This window comes from Convolutriloba macropyga, chromosome 14 (assembly GCF_964194025.1).
Source record: "Convolutriloba macropyga chromosome 14, txConMacr16.3, whole genome shotgun sequence".
Lineage (NCBI taxonomy): Eukaryota > Metazoa > Xenacoelomorpha > Acoela > Convolutidae > Convolutriloba > Convolutriloba macropyga.
The window spans coordinates 18,567,316-18,586,792 of NC_134481.1; the positions used below are offsets into that span (position 1 = coordinate 18,567,316).

Sequence of the window (19,477 nt, forward strand, 5' to 3'; positions counted from 1 at the left end):
TCACTGCTGAAATACTAAATTTGTTGCTCTATCTAACCAAGGGCAAACTGGTTGAATTTGATATGTATATTATTCACAGAAATTCATCAACAGGATATGAATAATCAGTAGGACAAGATATGCATTATGATATCCACGGATTGAGAAGATCAATATACAGCAAACATTTTAATTTTAAAGAGCATTTGTCACCTCTTGAGGCAATGGTACGCCGGAATTACTTGCTAAAAAGTAAAATATTTTATCAAACTTTGAGTAAGAGCAATTCAAAACTTCTATGCGTTTCAAAAACTTTGAATTTTTGAATCGATTTGTGCATACAATACAGTAAACTCTTGCGTTTAGTCAAATCAATTTTAATCCCTTTTCAAAATCGTAACTTCACAAAAATTTAATTTGTTCCAAACTTATGCAATCTTTCATAAACACCCAAATTAGGGACACCTTTGCCAAGGGTACAAACTCGAGGAGCGAGAGATACTGAACATGGGTCACATTGGTGAAACTGAAAGGGGGAAGGGAAACTCAATTTTCAATTTGACAAAATATAATTTAATCACTAGTTGCAGTCATTCAGTTTAGCTTAGACCGTAAATTACAAAAATATTCGCAATGGCGCGGATTGTCTCTAGACTACAACGGAAAGACAGAACAGAACAGAACAGAACAGAACAGCTTAATATAACTCAATTTCATTGAAACTAATATTGTAATAACTTAACACAAAACACTCTTAAGACCAAGTAGTATAATTATGGAAATAACTCTCAGCTGAGTTTGTCTTCCCATAATTCCACCTTCTGATCAATTAATTCAAAAACTGCAACTTACTCAGAGAGTTATAGTACAAAAAATTAGAGTTGGATACATTGCTCTAAAACTATAGCCGAATTAACACCCGCGTAAATAAAACTTGACAGTAGAAAGCGTACAATCAATCCAATCAGTACCTTATGTGGCCAATTTTAAAACTATTATTTCCGTCTGGTATTTTAGTTATCTTCTTCAAGTTTTGAACTCTCTGAAAATCAGTCAGCAGTGAGTTAATAAATTGAAAACACTTTGAAGAAAAATGTGTGACATCCGCGGAGGCAACAATTTTAACCGACGAAAACTGATTTGAAGAAACTCAAACAAAAAAAGCAAACAGAATGCGTATATGAGGAAAATTAGGGTCAAAAGGTCGGGGATTAATCAGAGAGCTTAATGAAGAGTTAAAGGGATTCTTGATAACATCAACGAAGCTGAAAAGTGAAGATTTCTGCGCCTGAAAAGAAGCACGATATTCTTAATTATTCCATTACAAGTTCATCAGATTCGTATATTTCACAAGTTATTCTATAGTTCAGAGGTGCGTAAGAGGGTCAATCCGACCCGAAGCGCCACTAGTATAAATATCGTTGGACGATTGAGATGCGATCCCACTGGTGGTACTACTAGTTGCAGCCGAGGATGAGTTAGCGAGGCTCTTCTGAACAGTGACGAAGCTGTATACCTTGTGACCCTCTTGGAAACAGACCTCCATCAAGTCATCCTTGCTCAGACTGAACAGCTGCGATCCACTCAAAACTCCCAGACTGTCTACCGTTCTGTAAATGCACATTCTCACACACAATCAAATCTCAGGGCAGAATACGATCCTTTGATTTTGTTTAAATTAAAAGAGTGCTTTTATGAACCTATAACAAATTTCACTTTCTCCAAATTCAATGTGAGATAATTAAACGTGCTGAAATGAAATATAACAGACTAAACGTCGGAAGAATTGCTCTCGCACGACTAGTGCGAGCTCTAATTAATTGCAACCTGCTTCAGTCCGGGGGGAGCCTATATGGGACTAAGAAGTTCAAAAGTGGGCTTCAAATAAACCCATTAGAGGTTAACACACACCACTATTAAGATTTGAAGTGAAAAATGGCACCAGTTTCGGTGCACTTTTCATTTGACTTTTAGTATTAAATTGTCGCCAATTGAGTTCAGCTGCTTCAAATTGCGATTGAGAGAGAATTTTAGATCACGCGAAACGCAAAAAGTCAAGGGCGTAAAAGTCACTCGAAAAGTCAAAACCGTCAAGCAAAAATTTTGGATAAAAAGACATACGTTTACAATAATTGCTATGAACTTCGTTCAAGAGCAATTAATAATTTTGTGGACCATTATATACAGTTGGTGGGTTTTTCCTATTACCCAATATAACCCCTATTCCCACCCCACCCACGAAATTATAGTCCCCTTTGTGGTAAGTTTGTCACGATGGGGGGTGGCTATACGTTTTATGACCACGATTCTGGGGTGGGGACTACAACGGGAGTGTCCCAACTTGAAATTACTTACAGTCTGGAGAACCCTTTGCTCTCCAGCCAATCAGAGACTTCTTTGGACGACGAGGAGTAATTGATCACAGAAGCACTGCTTCCCCCACCCGCATTAACTCCCACATGCTCAGGAACAGGACTCAGCACTCCATTGGAAGAGGTCTGTTGTAAATGGATAGGAGTCGACGAGTTGGAGAAAGAGTCCGAATCCGAGAAGGGAGATTTCAATACCTTCGGGCTCACTTTAGGGTCCTCTTTTTTGTTCACATTTGTTGTCCGCGAAGCTGCGAAAAAGAAAAATCACACTTCAGATGAATATCTGTTAGAAAAGGAACACAAAAAGGATTGACTTCTTCTTACGGCATGGGATCAATATGATAGCCGCATCAGTTTAATGCCGTAAATACTAAGCCGCTAAGACAACTAAAAACCGGGTGATTTAACGAAAAGAGTATTTGACAAAACATACGACAACCACAAACTGAGGCTCACTTTACTGGGTAGATAAAACATCAAAACTTTCTATGACTTATCTTAAGTAGATTAAAGAATAACTTATTGCACAGAATTTTCCAAGCTCTAGTCATTTGAGGAGTAAGTACCAGCCAGACGTATATCAACCTTAAATTAATGACTTCTGGATAAATTAGAACAAAATGCATGAATAATTGCCAATCTAAAAGCCATAAAAAGCCAAGCATAACAATTAGAAATGAAATTGCAAATTCAGTAACAAAAGATTTAATCTTCAAATGACAGTGCTCTTTAATATTTTGTGCAAAAAAAGGGCAAATAAATAGAAATAATTGGGATTAGTATTTGGCTTCTCATGCAGGGGATTAAATGGACAAGACTAATTAATGAGAAATGAAAGTAAGTGGTGGGTATCAGACGAGATGGTTGGTCATAATACATTTGAATGGGTTCCCGCTACGGATTCTCTGCATTAACTCGTCCTGAAGTGAATCTTGCAGCGATGGTTGAGGTGGAGGCGCTGCACAAACAAACAGAACGCAACCAATAAATGTCAATGTAAGCGCGCATTTTATTTGAGAAAACAAGCCACACTATATAAAATGCCCAACTCATAGAGACCGGTTTTTTTATTTGAATGTCATTATCAAGCTATTTTTTTCAAAAAAGACAGCAAAAATCTTTACTAATGCCAACCAATTGCCGTGAACAAAATGAAGTTCCAAAACAAAAATTTTTGGGGTGCAAACAGTTTGGTTATATAGGAGTGGTGGGGTGAGTCATCATTTCTTTATACGTTAGAAAACCAATATTTGATGGTGGGTAATTCTGTTCCAGTAATTCTAGTGGGTACAAATAGCGAACAGGGTCGTATTAGCTCATGTCGGATTATCAAGTTCCATAGTACATCAAATATGTCTGTTAAAACTGAAAAACAACAAGAGGAAGGGAAAGTCCGTATCAAAACTTTGCCCCTTCGACAATGGCAGAGAAGGAAAATTCACGATTCATTTTCACTTTGAAAAACATTCGATGACCATTTAATTGACCTGTGTTTTGTTACTCAAAATAAGGTTCTTAATACTTTTGAAAACCTCTAATTCATACGATGTTTTGCGAGCTACCACTGATCTCATTTTCTAGCAAACACATTATAAGACTGGCTAGATGTTAATTCTCATTAAAAATTCTAGGAAAATTTGAGTGATAGTTCTAGGAAAAATTCGTCTTGAATACAACTCATTCCCAGTAATTACGATGTTGAGGGAGTTTATGGCGTTGATTTACCTTGAAAAGATAACATAGCCCGCAAATTTCCAGATAACAACCACCGTTGACCTCAATGCCCGACGTTGGGATCAAAAAGTGTTCTCATTTGTCCCACAGTTTAATTAGTTTAATTAACTTTCGATAAAAAGTTGGACTATAAGCGTAACACTAGAACCAATTAAAAGAATACTCGAAGGAACTCTGATAACTCAAACCACTGTTTACAAACATAACGTCTTAGTGCACAGGCTTTATTGGTTTATGCCGTTTCTAGTGGTTAGGTCTTTCCACCTTAAACATAATTGCTTGAACTGAAATGCGTCGTATGAATTCGAAATTCCATTAAGTTGAAACAGCGTGAGATAAATTATAAGCCAAACGTGAAAGAGGTGACTAATGTAAAACAAAAAAATGTACGGACTTGAAAAAACATAGCAAGTCCTGATACACAACTCAAAGAAATTTCATGAAAACTGAAAAGTACTGTAGCTGACCAGAAAAAATCAGCATCGCTAAAAAATATTGTAACTAATATCCTGAAAGCCAAATTTTCTCCGTTCAAATATACACATTAACCGAAGGAAAATCTTTGAAAATGGTTTATTGGCCCTAGAGATAGAAAAACTCGATAAAATGACATTTTAAAAAAAAATTAAAATAGCAAATTCGAATAAAAGTAGCTGAAGTTTGTAAAATTAATAACTTCAAAACTGTTAATTTCTCTGTAGAATCTATCCAATATTCCAACTTCAAGCCCTAAAACAGATTCCCTTGACCCAAAATTGACCAACAACTAAGAAAAATGAAAATTTTATTGCCAATCCAAAAATTTGTGATAATAATAACCTCAAAGCATTTCTTTCAAAAATCTGTACAATAAACCACCGTCAAGCTCAGAAAAGTTTCATTGACACCTAAAGCATTAAAACGACACAATTTCAAAGCCATGAAAAATTTCAAAAATTATTACCAATTTAGGTGTTTAAGTTTGCATTGCCGTAACATATAGCACAAAGGCATATAAAGAAAATATGGCTTGAGGCCTCTATAATATTTTAAAAACGTTATTTTAATACACAATTAACAAAAAACTGAGTCAGAAAACGAAGGCAAAACAACCACTTTATCTTATAAACTACAAAAATGACCTTTTCACAGTGAAAAAGCACTTAAAAGAATAATAAAGCCAGCTTAGCGCTTTTAGTGATACTAAATACTCACTGGGCGTTACGATTTGTTCCGAGAACTTTTTAAAATGCTCATAAAAAACAAATGTAGCCCCCAAACTGCCGCCCGACTTTGCGAACGATACAGTTAGAAAAACAAAGTGAAGAATTGACGAAAAACTAACTTTTAAACGTCAAAAAGGACTCTTTCAGCGGGTTCGTTGGATTCGATAAATATTGTGAAATCAGAGTCGAAAGTGAAGGACAATCAACTCAATACTCAATTTGTAACGAAGACGAAAAAGGAAAACGTGATCAAAAGAAAACAAATTTAAATAAGGAAAGCGCCTAAAGACAGCCATTGAAACGCTGGCAGCAGCTATTAACAAAAGAGTAAACATAACCGACTAGCATCGGGCGAATTGCTCTCAAACGGCCGGCGAGCGGTTGACTTCGTCAGTAGCTAGCCAAGGTTTAGCGAGGCTAGCTTTAGCTTGATTCGACTCTGCAACTTTTAGTTTCCTAGCCTTGTAAATAAATGAAATAAAAACCTGATATTCTAAAAATTTGCAAAATATTGAAAAAATTTAAAAGAAAAGCTTCCAGATTTCGCAGTGAAAATGTTCAAAACTATTTTTTGTCTCTGGAGCTATGTCAGGTAACCCATCTGCAATACTTGAAAAGCTTCGTTGGCCAGTAATGATCGTTAAGCTCAGAAAAGGACAAAAAATTCAAAACATTTGAAAACAATCGCAAATTTTAACAAAATCTTGCTAGAATTGAAGATATTAAAATCTTCAAAACACTTTCATTGTCTAAAGAGACTATCCATTATCCCTATTTCAAGCTTTAAATAGTTTCACTGGCTCATAAAGATCCATAAACTTGGAACATGATACTAATTTTCCGAAAATTTGAAAAAAATTAAATTTTATCAAAAAAATTCTAAAGATGGAGTCATTAAAATATTGATAATCAATTCATTAACTTTAAAAAATATGCAACAACTTATCATCAACCTTGGAGGAGGTTCCTAGGACCCTGGTGCCGGAAAAAATGATTAAAAAAATCAAAAAGATTTAAAAAACTTGAAACTGCAAATATTTTTAAACACTTCTGATAATCAAATCATGAAAAACAATCAATTACAACTATAAGCTATGCAGTAACCTACAATCAAACCCTAGAGGAGGTTATCTGACTCTTAACGCTGGAGAATCCTAAAAATGGCAAAAAATTTCAAAAAAACATTGCAATTTGCATAAAAAACTGCTAAAATTTGTGATAATTAAAGTTGAAAACCAATCCATGGCCCAAAACATTTTCCAGTAACTTATTATCAAACGCTAGCGGAGATTTTCTGAGCCTGAAAAACCTGAATAATGACAACACAAGTAAAAAAAATTGACAAAAAAATTGCAAGTTTTGGAAAAAAAATGCAAAAATTCGTGGTGTTTAAATCTTGAAAAACATTCCTTTACATTTACAAAATATACAGAAACCTTTTTTCAAAACCTAGAGGAGGTTTCTCGGCTCTTGAGAATGGAGAAACCTAAAAACCGACAAAAATTTTCAAAAAACTTGAAACAAAGCAAGTTTTATGAAAAAATTCGCTATAATTAGTCATATTAAAAAATTGAAAGCTATTCAATGGCAAATAATTTTTTTTCAGTAACTTATTATCTAACCATTAAGGACGTTTTCGAGCCCCTGCGTATAGAAAGACGTGAATACTGAAAAATAAATGTCGAAGAAATTGGAAAAATTTGAACGTTTTGTCAAAAAAAGCTAAAATTCGTTGAAACCATTCCACTACCACTAGAAACAATGCAGTAACCTATTATAAACATCTAGAGGAGGTTCCTTGACACCTAGGGCTTGAAAAAAATGAAAATTAGTATAAAATTGCGTATTTTTAGCGATCGGTTGTTCGAACATAGCCACGGGGGGCTGATGATGGGGAGCGAGGGGGGGCAACAGCGAGGTGGGGGTGTGGGTGATAAGGGGTTTCTCTTCAACCTCTCACTAAGAACCACCCTTCACACCATACGTATGTCTCCAAAACAGTTTGAGCTGAAACGGAGCTGAAAGGCTCTAAGAGCACTTAATGACCGCTGGGCGCCACCTGTTTATCCCGTGTTTGAGGACGAAAAGTCAAAAGCGTCAGACGAAAAATCACTGAAGCAAAAAATCGCATAAAAAGACCGACAGGACTAATATAATTGCTACAAACTTCGTTTGAGAGCAATGAAAAATGACTTTTAAATTTTATTTGCATTCAAAGATTTTCAAAGATCTCAATTCCTCGCGAATGAAAATAAATAAAATCCTATTTCCCAACAAACTAGGGAAAATGAGGTTCAAACGGCCAGCACTGCTGATTTCCCGACTTTCTACTTTGTTAGAGAACTCTAATCAGTAAAAAAATTATACAGGTATCGAGAAACTTCTGGCTGTTGAAATTTCCAAACAACAGAAAAAACCTTCAGTAATTTTGGTGTTGACACTAGCTCTGCTGAAAACTAAAGAACCTCATTTTTTGCCATTGAGATAAATTGGTTCATCCTGTTTCTTGTCATAGCCAAATAAATTAGAAGAAAGATGGTTACGATATATCGCAATTTAAAAAGACAAAAGTGCTACAATAAATGCTAAAAACTTTTTGGAGAGCAATTAAAAACTCCATTTACGCTAACAAATTATGTCCACTCAAAGTAGGATCAACTTCGCAAAAATCTTACAAAACAAATACAACAACGTTAGTGGTGACAATTGAGATTAGAAGTCACTGTTAATTATAATTCAAAGCTTAGATAACACTCTTAACGTTTTTCTAGAAAATCGTTCGAGCAGACTGCTCTTACAAAAAATGATTTAACAACTAATTTTATTCAAAAATGAGCTTTAAAAAGTAAATTATACAGTTTTAGTCGTAGAACCCCCAAAAAACAAGGAACCAATTGCGGGAAAAAAGATATCAAAATATCTATAAAGAATTCTGACTGTTGCTTCATATTGAAGACGCTTTTGTTGTCTTTACGAAATGCAGACAGTAACAGCCGGTTCTTTATGATTTACTTATTACTATAGCCATTATCTTCTGAAGATCTGCGCAGAGCATCAAGAAGTTTCTGTAACGAGAACAAGGTTGCTGACCAGAGAATCCCCGTCTAATCTATCAAATAATTCGCCCATTAATATACCTCTTAATGATTCTGCTCCGATAATCTTCTAAAGATAGCAAGTGAATACACATGAAAATGATTAGAACACAGTGCATAGGCTAGCATTAAACAAACATATTGTGGCAGAATAAGTTGCCCATAAATAAAGAGCTGAGCTTAAAAATTTCGACATTTTACAGCTATCGATGACGTATTTTGTTAGTAGAACAAAATAGAATGCAGGTGTGTGTGTGTAAATGTGGACAAAATGATAATATTTGACCCTCTATAACGTTACAGTCTCTTTACTATGAGAGAAGGATCTACCATTTTAAGTCGACACTGAGTCATATCCCACGCCGAAGTTGTAACCAAGTCCATTTTTTAACTAAGAATAAAGAGCTAGCTAATTACCTTCGTTGACTATATTCATTCGAAAGCAACTAAACTTCAAGTAAACAATCGCGATAGGATATTTGGTTCACGACTCAACAGTTTTCAAGAAACAGTTTTTCAAGAAACTGGCATAACCTTTCAAAATCGACTGCACACGATGTTACCATCAAAATGCTTCTATGAATATTTATCGGAGAAAATTTTGTTCCATATTATGTAAAATCCAGATGAACATATGGCATATGATTTATAATCTCTTATTTCCCTCGTTCACTATTGATTTGTTCCATGCAATATATAACATAACCGACTAACGTCGGGCGAATTGCTCTCAAACGACCGGCGAGCGGTTGGCTTCGTCAGTAGCTAGCCACGGGGGGGATGCACCGGGGAATGATTGGGGGGGGGGGGGGCAACAGCGCGGTGGGGGTGGAGGCAATAGTGGGGGTGGGGGGTCAACAGGGGGGGGGGGGGGGGGGGAGAGGTGTCTCAACCTCTAAGAACCGCTCTTCACACCATAAGTATAATTATAAGTCTCCAAAACAGTTTGAGCTGAAAGGCTCTTAGAGTACTTAATGCCCGCTGGGCGCTACCTGTTTATCCCGTTTTTGAGGACGAAAAGTCAAAAGCGTCAGACGAAAAATCGGTCAAGCGAAAAATCGCATAAAAAAGACCGACAGGACTAATATAATTGCTACAAACTTCGTTTGAGAGCAATTAATTACACGACGGCTTTCATTTTGATCCTTTAATAGGGCTTTCTTTCTCCTCTCTATTAAAAAAACTGGGTTAAAGTTCCACACCTGGTTTAGCTTTGGGCTTATTGACCGGTTTGAGGATGATAGGCTGCTGTACAGGTTGAGGGGGCGGTGGGGGTGGTGGCGCTGGAATCATGAAGGCAGGGGGTGCCGGTGGCGGAGGTGCAGCTGGAGCAACTATTTGCTGATGAATTTGGGGTTGATTGGAGACGGCACCCTGTAAAAGGAACTTTATGGATAAGTCCAAACTAACATAGGTTTTAAGACAGGCCAATATTGCATATCAGCAGCCGGCAAAGTTAATCATTCTGGTGGCTTGAATTCTTCTAACATAATTCTGCCTATATTATTTTACGTCAGCATTTGTCAAAGTTTTCAACTTTTTTTAAAACCAATCTCTCAAAATCAAGCAACAGAAGAGATTAATTCTTTGAAAAAAAAATAATTTTGTTAGTTCAACTTACAAGCTAGTTAAGTCAACGTCAACATATTTTGCAATCTAACCATCCAATTGTATCAGCAAAACGTCATCAGTGATATTCCAAACTGACCTGTCTAATATTACTCGTGCTACTCAGCACCTGCTGCTCCATAAGTTTGTTAGATGAATCGACTACATTGTGCATGTGGTGGTGGAAAGTTGTGGTTGCTCCCACGTTCTGACTGTTAGGATCAGTGACCGATGCCAGAATTGTGTTGGGCACATATCCAGTCTGTCCAGAGGTGTTCTTCACAGCCCACCAGTTGCGTGTACAGTCCATGATCTGTAATGACACAAATTATAAGAACAGTTTCCCACACTCAAAGCCCCCACTCCCAAAAATAAGAGTTAGAGCTAGCCATTGCAGTCGGTAACTATAGATCAATTACAGATTTACGTTAACATGACAGCGGTTTTTAGGGGTATAGCTGGTGGGGGGGGGGACTTCAGACTTTAACTACCCTTAACTACTTGGTAACTAATACTAAAGAAGAAAACTATGCTCATCTTTCTGGCCAAAATACAAATCTTTGGCTCCACTGCTTTTAGACATAAAGAGGCAACGCATTGATTTATTAATGTATCTATTACTTAATAAGGGAACTTTTCATACTCATGGTTTACTAGTTCCTAAGCTTGTTACTAACCTCAAGCATTTCGCCTTTTCTCACAGTTAGCTCTTTGTAATTGCCAGCAACGAAGTCGGTTGTCACCACCATTGTCGAGGGAGGTGAGCTCTTCAGGGCGGGGGAAGGGGATGGGGCCACAGCTGCGGGAGGGGGAACCACAGCAATAGAGTGGCGGTTGGGCACAGGCTGAAATAAAGTAAAGGTTAATTTCTGGTTAAAAGCAAATATTCCACTGAAGGACACAAAAAGGGTCAAATGCTAATGAGGTTTCGCAATTAAATGTGCCCCGAAAATTAATTCAAGCAAAATAGAATTTAACCGAAGGATAATCTTAGAAAAAAATGGGTGGAGTAAAAGAACATTAGAAATGAGCTATTTTACGGGATAAAAATTGTTATACATGATTATTTTCCTAATCTCATAAGAGTTCCAAACTTTCTTTGGAACAGTTGGGCGAAGTCTAACAAAAATCGGGATTAAATTAAAGAAACTAAATAAAATAGGGTAAATTTGGGTAGTTACAACCATTTCATGCACGACACATACGAAGACATTAAATTTACATTCAACTCTGTGTTTAAGCCGGGCACTGGTGCCGATTCCTCCGGCGGTGGCGGAATATCAGCTGGAGAAGGAATGTTTTGAGTATCATTATTTTTCAACACTCCATTTTCCTGGTAGCTCTCAAGGAGAATATCCAAAGAGGGTCTTCGGTTATGTCTCTCAGAGGTATCAAAGACTTGAGCCGACTCACTCGTGGATAAACACCCTGTTGTCAGCTGCAATTCGGAGAACAATTACAATATCACAACCAATAGATAAATTATTTTTAAAAAGCATAAATTGAGTAGCTGCCTAAAACTTGACATTATGGAACGTTGCGGTCCGATATTCTTACGTTAGGCCACAAATTTTTTTATTTCTCTAATTGAGAATAATTCGGCCACTATTATGAAAGCTGAAACTATGTAGCGTCATCGACTTTCGGACTTGTTCGTTAGATAGTTTCGTTGTGATATTGCAGTGTATTAACTTAAGATAACAGGATCTTTCCTATTCAACAAATGTGTCCAGAAAATCTCTTTTTTCCGATAAGACCTAAAAAGCTCACCGTGTTACTCTGTGAGACCACCGCCACAAAAGATGTTGGCCGACTGTTTCCAGGGGTAAGACCTCCTCCATTAACAGACTGGACGGGCGATTTCTGATGTTGCTCTTTCGCTGCATTCCTTGGAAGGGGAGGTGGCTTCCAGCCACTCAAAAACGCTGGCACATAACCAGGCACATAATGCTCAGCAGGCCACTTTTCTCTGAAAAACACAGCAGATATCAGAAAATTTTAAACAAAATTAGATTTCATAGCGTTATATAAAAACACGTGCAAAAAACTACGTTCGTCAGTCATCTTAACTGAATTCCAATATACAGACCTATAGAAAACCAAGATTTACGGTACCCTGTTAGATTTTCAGAAGTTTGTTCAATTGGAAAAAAAACCAAAACCTTTCAAAAATGTTCGTGATATACCAACATGGCGCTTTCTTCGAATAAGTACTATACAAGTTTTTATTATGCTCACTAAAAAATGGCCAGCAAATTGCTGGAAAATAGCAACCACTGACCTTCTTGAGGCATATTAAATGGAAACAGAAAAAAAAACGAAATGACACAAGTTTCTAAGTGCCAAAAAGTATTCTAATTTATTTCGCACTTTATCTGTTTATCCCTTTTCTATTGATTTTGCTAAATTCATCTTATCCGTGTTTACAACATTGTGTATCTCAATGACTGGAAAAACTTAAAATCCACACAAATGAAGAAGTGAGTGAGGTAAATCAGGAGTCGAACATGAACGTCGTGACTTGTGTGCAATAAAAACGCGATCAAAAAGTAAAGCGGGTTAAAAGAAAGGAGAGCACCAAAAACATAGCCGACTAACGTCGGGCGAATTGCTCTCAAACAACCCACGAGCAGTCGGCTTCGGTAGCAGCCGACTGGGGCTTAAGGATGCTAGCAAAAGGGGACGTGTGAGTTGAGTGCGGTTTCCTGTGTATGGGGGAGGGGGATCGAGTGTTGGCGGTAGAGTTGAGACGAATGGCTGAGAGGGGGATCCAAATCGTCAGGTGGAGTAGGGTGGACAGGTGAGTGTTGGGTGGGGTGATTGAGGGGGTCAAACTTTTAAGACTAAGAACCGCCCTTCAGACCATGAAATTTTCTCCTCAAAACAGTTTTAGTGAATCGCATACTTATCGAGACTAGCAAGACGTCAGGCTCTAAAAAAGCTGCTCGGCAACATAACGCCCTGTTCAGCACTGCCTGTTTATCCCGTTTTTGAGGACGAAAAGTCAAATGGGTGAGACGAAAAATCCGATAGGAAGACCACAGGACTAATATAATGGCTATAAATTTCGTTTGAGAGCAACTAATAATAGCCGTTGAGAGGCTGGCGGTGCCTACTAAAGATAATAACATAATTTAAGTTAGACTTCAAAATTGTTGTTGATACGAAATATACGCTGTGAAAAACCGTCAAAATTTAGCCTAAATTTACAAACGTTCAAAACTTGATAGCTTCGAAAAAATGGATATTCAAAGAATCTTCCAATTAACATATTCTACACTCCATGTTGATTTCTGGACAACTGATTTCAGAACAACTCATTACAATAATTTTGAGTCAACAAGATCAGCTAAAATTGATGAAAACAACAAACTAAAGCCGGGCAAAACACTCTCAAACAACCGGCGTGCGGCTGGCTTTGGTAGTAGCCAGCTGGTCGGGGCTTAGGGGTGCTAATCATAAGGGGGTGCGCGGATTAAGAGAGCTGCTCAGTCACTCACTACCCTCCGAGCTGTAGCTGTTTATCCCGTTTTTGAGGACAAAAAATCGTTCAAACAAAAAATTGTATTAAAAACGCAGGACTAAAATAATTGCTACAAACTTTGTTTCAGAGCAATTACAAACCCACCAAGCTCCCCCATTTAACGTGGGGTCGGAACAAAAACAATTTTTTTGGGTGTTCACAGCTCAAAATCGACTGGTTTTCAAATCTTAATCTCATTGGTTCGCGCAAACCTTGGAATATTCCAGGCATTTCCCAGTGAGTTCCAAAGTTTCTTCTCATCAGTACTGAGACAGTCTTTGAGCAGCTGGACTGCCCCCTGGCTGAGGAGAGGGGAGTAGACGTTCTGGGCAATCTCCCTTGCAGCAGTCCCACTGTCCAGAATGCGAGAGAGGGGTGGGAAGAGATGATGCACTAACTCGGGGGCACTCGGGTTTGAGATGAGCTTTTTGAGAGGCGACTGATCAAAACAAAAAAATATTAAAAAGTTGTAGACCTAGGTCGAAGGCATTATAATAGCTCCAAATGATAACTTCCAGAAAAAACAAAAAAGAGCCGTATACTTCGACAATTAAAATGATAATTGCTGTATGTTGATCAAAATTCCATACAACATTTAGCGTAGTTATCTCCAACATGGTTCCAAAAAATCAGCTGAAATTACAATTTTCAACAATTGGCATTGTCGACCTGAGTAAACCTAGCAATTATATCATCTTTATCGATTAACCAAGATCACTCAAAAGTCAGTTACAATAGTCGATCGTGGTACAGCACTGACTGAGGTTATCAGGAAAAGAGTGACTTACGAGAAGATTGAATGCTAGCTTGAATTTCTGGAAAGCGTCAATGAAGTCTGTCTGAGGTGGCATCTTAGCCCGGTACTCCAACATGTTATCTAAACGGCATACTTAATACCTCACCTCACTCCAGCTCACAAGAAATATGAATTGCTCACTTAACAGATTAGTGGTGATCACTCAAACTTTTGTTATATTTCATCAAGATTTTCAATTCGCTAAAAATTCAGCAAACTTCGCCATTCACTAATGACAACTCATTGCCCTTTTCTGCTTTCAGTCAGCTCAAACGATTCCGAAAGTCCCCATTCGAATCAATTGATATAAATAATACGACAGTATAAGACGGCACCAACCTTGTTTCTGTTTGCTCTTCTTTTTTAATTTGCGAGCTTCTAATTCTTTCTGAGCATCATGTACGTGTTTGAGCTTCTGAGCGAATGCCTCAATGTCATCAAAGCAATGATTCAGAATATCCACCTGAAACAAAATTGCACAACTCATAACGTGCGCTTCTATATACTGCAAATATAGGACAAAATTCATCTTTAATCAAAAACCTCGAAAATTCGAAAAAGACATCAAGCACTAGACGCGGTATATTCTTTATACGGAAAATCACGAGATTGAGCCCGAGAAAATTGCGTAAGTTACTCGATTTATTGACTACTGTGCCTTTTCTCGTGTTTTGCTTGTTCCCCAAAAAAATCGAGATACACGATTGATTATTTGGTTAATTTAAACCACTTTTTTAGAGTGTATGACATAACCCAGATGCCAACCTGTCTGTTCATCCTGGCATTCATCTCCTTCTTTCTGTCACTCCTGTTCTGACTGCTTGTTCCTACCACACTGCTGCCAGTGCTCCCCACAAGAGTATCCTCTAAATTGTCCACCACATCTTCCGCCTCTTCCTCCTTGTATAGATCTCCCTCTAATGAGGTTCCACCCGCATTGCCATTCGCGTGATCTAAACAAATGATGAAATAAATGTCTCTGAAATTTAGTTACGGAGAAATTATAGCACAGTTATTTATTCCGATCTAAAAAATTAATAAACTTACTCTATGTTTACACATTAATAACTCGATGGAAGATGCAAATGGAGGATTGCAAATGGAAGAAACCAAAATAGGAGGATGCTCAACTAGTTTTTAGCTGTTAAATTATTTAATGTGCAAGTCAAAATATTGGACCTGTTCGTCAACGTTGCCTTAAATTATACACCAACACTAGAATCAACATTTTTTTATTCTGTTATGACAGGGTCTGTTATGGGGTCTAGGCAGACGCAACTACTGTGAAAATGGACCAGTACTGGAACCGAACCAGCATCTCTTACTTGCAAGCCTAAATTGATAACCATTATATCCAATGTTCTTAAGCTCTTCAACTACGGCATCTCTTATAACCCGTTCGCACGTTCTTTCTTGTTCCTCAAGGCTTCAATTCTCTAGCCAAGTATACTTTGAACAAGTAGAACTTCTTGTCTGGCTTATCCAATGGACCATTCGCATTAGGTTGTTATCTCTCAACCTTCTAACAGAATCTGTAAAAAGTAGAAGCTCAACTGACATGAGTGAGTGATATGTTGATGATTTTGATGATGACTCGCGTAAGCTGGTGTCGATTCCATTCCATTGGGCATACTCCTAAACAGAACAACTCTCCATTTTAAGGAAACTTCAAAGATGGATCAAAGCCGAGAAAAATCTCAAAGGTAGTTCCAATTTACACAATCGATTGTCAAATTCGGGAACATAATTGCTAAACAGCTGTGACAAAAATATCATAAGCGAATGATTGAAGGTGTCTTGACATAACAAATTCATGGAGAACTAAACTAATTAAATGCCGGTAATATTCATAATTGATAAAAATGTTTTTTTAAATCTTGATATAATTATGTCTGACCTCCGAACATTTGAGTTAAACATTTGAGAGAAAAATGGTGAATAAAGTATAATTTCGTGACAACTTTTTTTTCTTCTGAGACTTGGAATAAGTTCATCAACTTAACATTGGGATTTCTGGTGAACGTCGTGTTTTATCTGAATTTCATACACTCCTTGACAAAAGTAAACACACAAAATGAAATTTTACATGTTAACTGCTCGTTTAAGAGGCCAATGTTAGTCAACATTACTCGGGCCGTTTTTTTTTTTGTTTTTTAAACCAATCAACTCATAATCATCAAAAATTTAATAGACCCATTTTTTGATGAACTGACAAGCTAACTTACAGAAGAAATCCAGATAGAATTTGGGTAGTTTTCCATAAGCAGCTCCATTTTGAGTCCCACGTGAAATCTGTTGAATACTATCTGTAATCTGCCAAATTCTATCTGGATTTCATCTGTAAGTAAGCTTGTCAGTTTATCACAAAATGGGTATATTAAACTTCTGATGATTACGCGTTGATTGATGTAAAAAACAAAAGAAACGGCCAAAGTAACGCTGACTAAAATTAGCCTATAAAACAGCAATTTATCATCTAAAATTGCATTTTGTGCGTTTGCATTTGTCAATGAGTGTAGGTAGGCGAGAGGACAAGTGTAGGGGATCAATGGCATACAATTTGAGATAGAATTTTTGATCTCCGAAATTTGATCGCAAGATGTAGTAATATTGCGGCAAAAAAATGAATTTTTATTTCGTAAAACTAGGGGGTACTAACTTATTTTTGACGTTCAGTGTAAATAGCAAGTGAATGAAGGTATCTTTACCCGTTGTCGTGGATGAAAGCTGCATTGTGTTGAGGTGCTGCATGGCTGAAGCTGTTGCTGAACGAGTGCCTCATATCATATTCGTCCAGAAACTCCGGCTCTAAACATTCGCTACCAACATTCAGAGATATCTGATTACCTACGATTAATATAAAAATTAATAGATATGTGGCACATAGTAACGGTTGCCAGTTGTTTCACTAAGACTACTACAAAGCGAAAATAAAGCAGTTTACACATAGTTGCTGTTGTGAACGTCAAGCAACATAAATTACGCTATTACGTCTAATCTTTCTCTCGAAACAGATTGCTCCTTAATAGCAATTGCTTTAATAAACCACCCGATAATATAACGCGATTACGAATATGGGATCAGATCGACGTGATTGAAAAGCAAGCAGCGATTTTGAAAAGTCAGATTTTCAAATGTTCATTTTTTCAAAGCCGCCCTTACATGCTTTTACTTTCTTCATGCTTATTGAGCAATGGGATTTTGCTACAATCTATATGTGAACGTGACATTAACAGATAACAAACCTGACTTTGACTTAAACATCTTTACGAAAAGCCCTGAAAAGAAAGTAAGTAATTCGTACGCTCACTAGTCGCAACTTAGAACACACAGCCGACAGATTGCCGGAAAACTATAATTCATATGGCGTAGATTTATTTACGCCATATTATGAATTAACCAATTATTAATTAACTATTTCTAATCTAAACACTATTCAGTTCGAACATTGAGTTATGTCAGAAGTCAAGCGTGAAAATCGTGAATTACTGTCAAATAAAGAACGTGAACGAAAGCAAAAAAAATAACTTATAGTATTCTGCATTGGACGTCCTGAATTAAAACCCAGAGAAAGGAGCTAAGAACCTAAATATCAACTTATTATAGGATCATACTTTGAGAGTCAACAAAGTAAACTAATTACTAAATACACTAAAACTTAAAAATAAGAGCGAAAAGATTTAAAAACTCCCAATTTTATAGAACGGGTCGAAGTTATCAAAACCAGCAGCTATACGTCACACAACCACTCACACTTAACATCATCAGACATCATACACCATTTTAGTTAAACAAAGGGGGGAATACAAGCATGGCCGCCGTAGACGCGCATCGGGATTGAAACAGAAGAGATAAAAATTGACAGAATTTTTCCCGAAGTTTAACAAGTGTTCTAAATTGGTGTGCAGTTTCAGTTACACTCTAAAACTTCTCTTAATTCGGCTTCTAAACTGAAAGCTGTTAAGCTTAATACCAAAGCCAGCTAGCAACCACTTTAATGGACTTTGATAGCCTAACGCACTATGAATTAATGACCGGGATTTATCGGTTTATCCCGTTTCTTTTGATTCCTCTATTTTGACATTTACGGTATGCAGTATCCACTGCATTGCGTAATTCAATGCGTGAAAGAAATTAAAATCCATTCAGTTGAAACAGTGAGTGAGGTAAGTCGAACAAGTCAAACATGAAAACCGTTACTTACGTAAATCAAAAATTGCGATCAAAGGCCAAAGCGAAAAAAAAGGAGAGCGCCTAAATAATAGCCGTTGAGAGGCCGATGGGGCTAATAAATATAACCAACTAACGTCGTGCGAATTGCTCTCAAACGACCGGCGAGCGGTTGGCTTCGGTTGTACCCTGCTGGGGCTCGCGAAATAAGCGGAAGCAAATCGTATCATAGTCATTATAACCAACACGTAGTACCTGTCACTGATGCGACAAAGTTAGAAAGTACTAAAACTAACATAAAAACTAACATTTAAAAACTCCGTGGTAATTTTTGTGACAAATAGTTACAGTCATTGAAACCATTGACTGCACAGAAACGTTATGACAGAACAATATTGGCACTATTAGAAACCTTATTGAAAGTTACGAAAACATTATTGCTAGAAATAGCTGCATAGCTATGTGCACCGTGGTCTAAAATTAGTGAAAAAATGAGACCAAAAACTGCTAATAAACAATTCTTTTTGCGCTTCCTTCCATTGATTTAGACTAATGTACAGTATCTCCACTTGACTTTTTCCACCTATTTCACAAGTGACAAAAATCACATTTGACCAAAACTATTTCAATGAATGAACAAAAATATCGGTCCAGTACGCTTGAAAAAAAAAGATGTCATACACATCTCAGTTGACAAAATTCACGAATTCATGACAAAAGCGCATTTGAAGTAAGCGTGGCGTTACAGGTCAAAAAACTGAACCAAAAACTAAAATATTTTGTCCTCTAACCACTCAAAATCGGGGATTTTTAACTTTAAAACTTTGCAGCTGAGAAAAACCGCTGTAAGAGATAAACTTCAAAAATAACCCAGCAACATCAGATGATTTGATCTCGAACCCCTAGCTGTGTCCTGATTTTTAATGAAGGCTGCTTCGGATGGGGAGGGCTGCGCTGGGAATTTTGCAAGGAAAAGAAAGGGCAAGGAGAAGGAA

At 37.2% G+C, this 19,477-nt stretch overlaps 1 protein-coding gene across 6 annotated transcripts in view; it reads right to left on the reverse strand.

The window, feature by feature from the left end:
• LOC142353448 (epidermal growth factor receptor kinase substrate 8-like) overlaps nucleotides 1-19,477 on the reverse strand; it is a 162,747-nt gene continuing 143,270 nt past the window's right edge. For 4 of the 6 annotated variants that reach the window (XM_075405693.1, XM_075405694.1, XM_075405689.1 and 1 more), the window contains 14 exons: nucleotides 17,558-17,590; nucleotides 17,021-17,120; nucleotides 15,871-15,947; nucleotides 15,078-15,265; nucleotides 14,652-14,775; nucleotides 14,305-14,393; nucleotides 13,729-13,955; nucleotides 11,764-11,962; nucleotides 10,671-10,838; nucleotides 10,094-10,306; nucleotides 9,588-9,759; nucleotides 3,229-3,309; nucleotides 2,335-2,599; nucleotides 1-1,589 (listed from right to left, as the gene is read on the reverse strand). In XM_075405693.1, coding sequence (XP_075261808.1) covers nucleotides 1,346-1,589; nucleotides 2,335-2,599; nucleotides 3,229-3,309; nucleotides 9,588-9,759; nucleotides 10,094-10,306; nucleotides 10,671-10,838; nucleotides 11,764-11,962; nucleotides 13,729-13,955; nucleotides 14,305-14,393; nucleotides 14,652-14,775; nucleotides 15,078-15,265; nucleotides 15,871-15,947; nucleotides 17,021-17,120; nucleotides 17,558-17,590 — 2,180 coding nt within the window. In that variant the 3' untranslated portion in view covers nucleotides 1-1,345. The remainder of the gene's footprint in view (nucleotides 1,590-2,334; nucleotides 2,600-3,228; nucleotides 3,310-9,587; nucleotides 9,760-10,093; nucleotides 10,307-10,670; nucleotides 10,839-11,763; nucleotides 11,963-13,728; nucleotides 13,956-14,304; nucleotides 14,394-14,651; nucleotides 14,776-15,077; nucleotides 15,266-15,870; nucleotides 15,948-17,020; nucleotides 17,121-17,557; nucleotides 17,591-19,477) is intronic. The other 2 variants (XM_075405691.1, XM_075405692.1) reach the window with 2 other exon arrangements.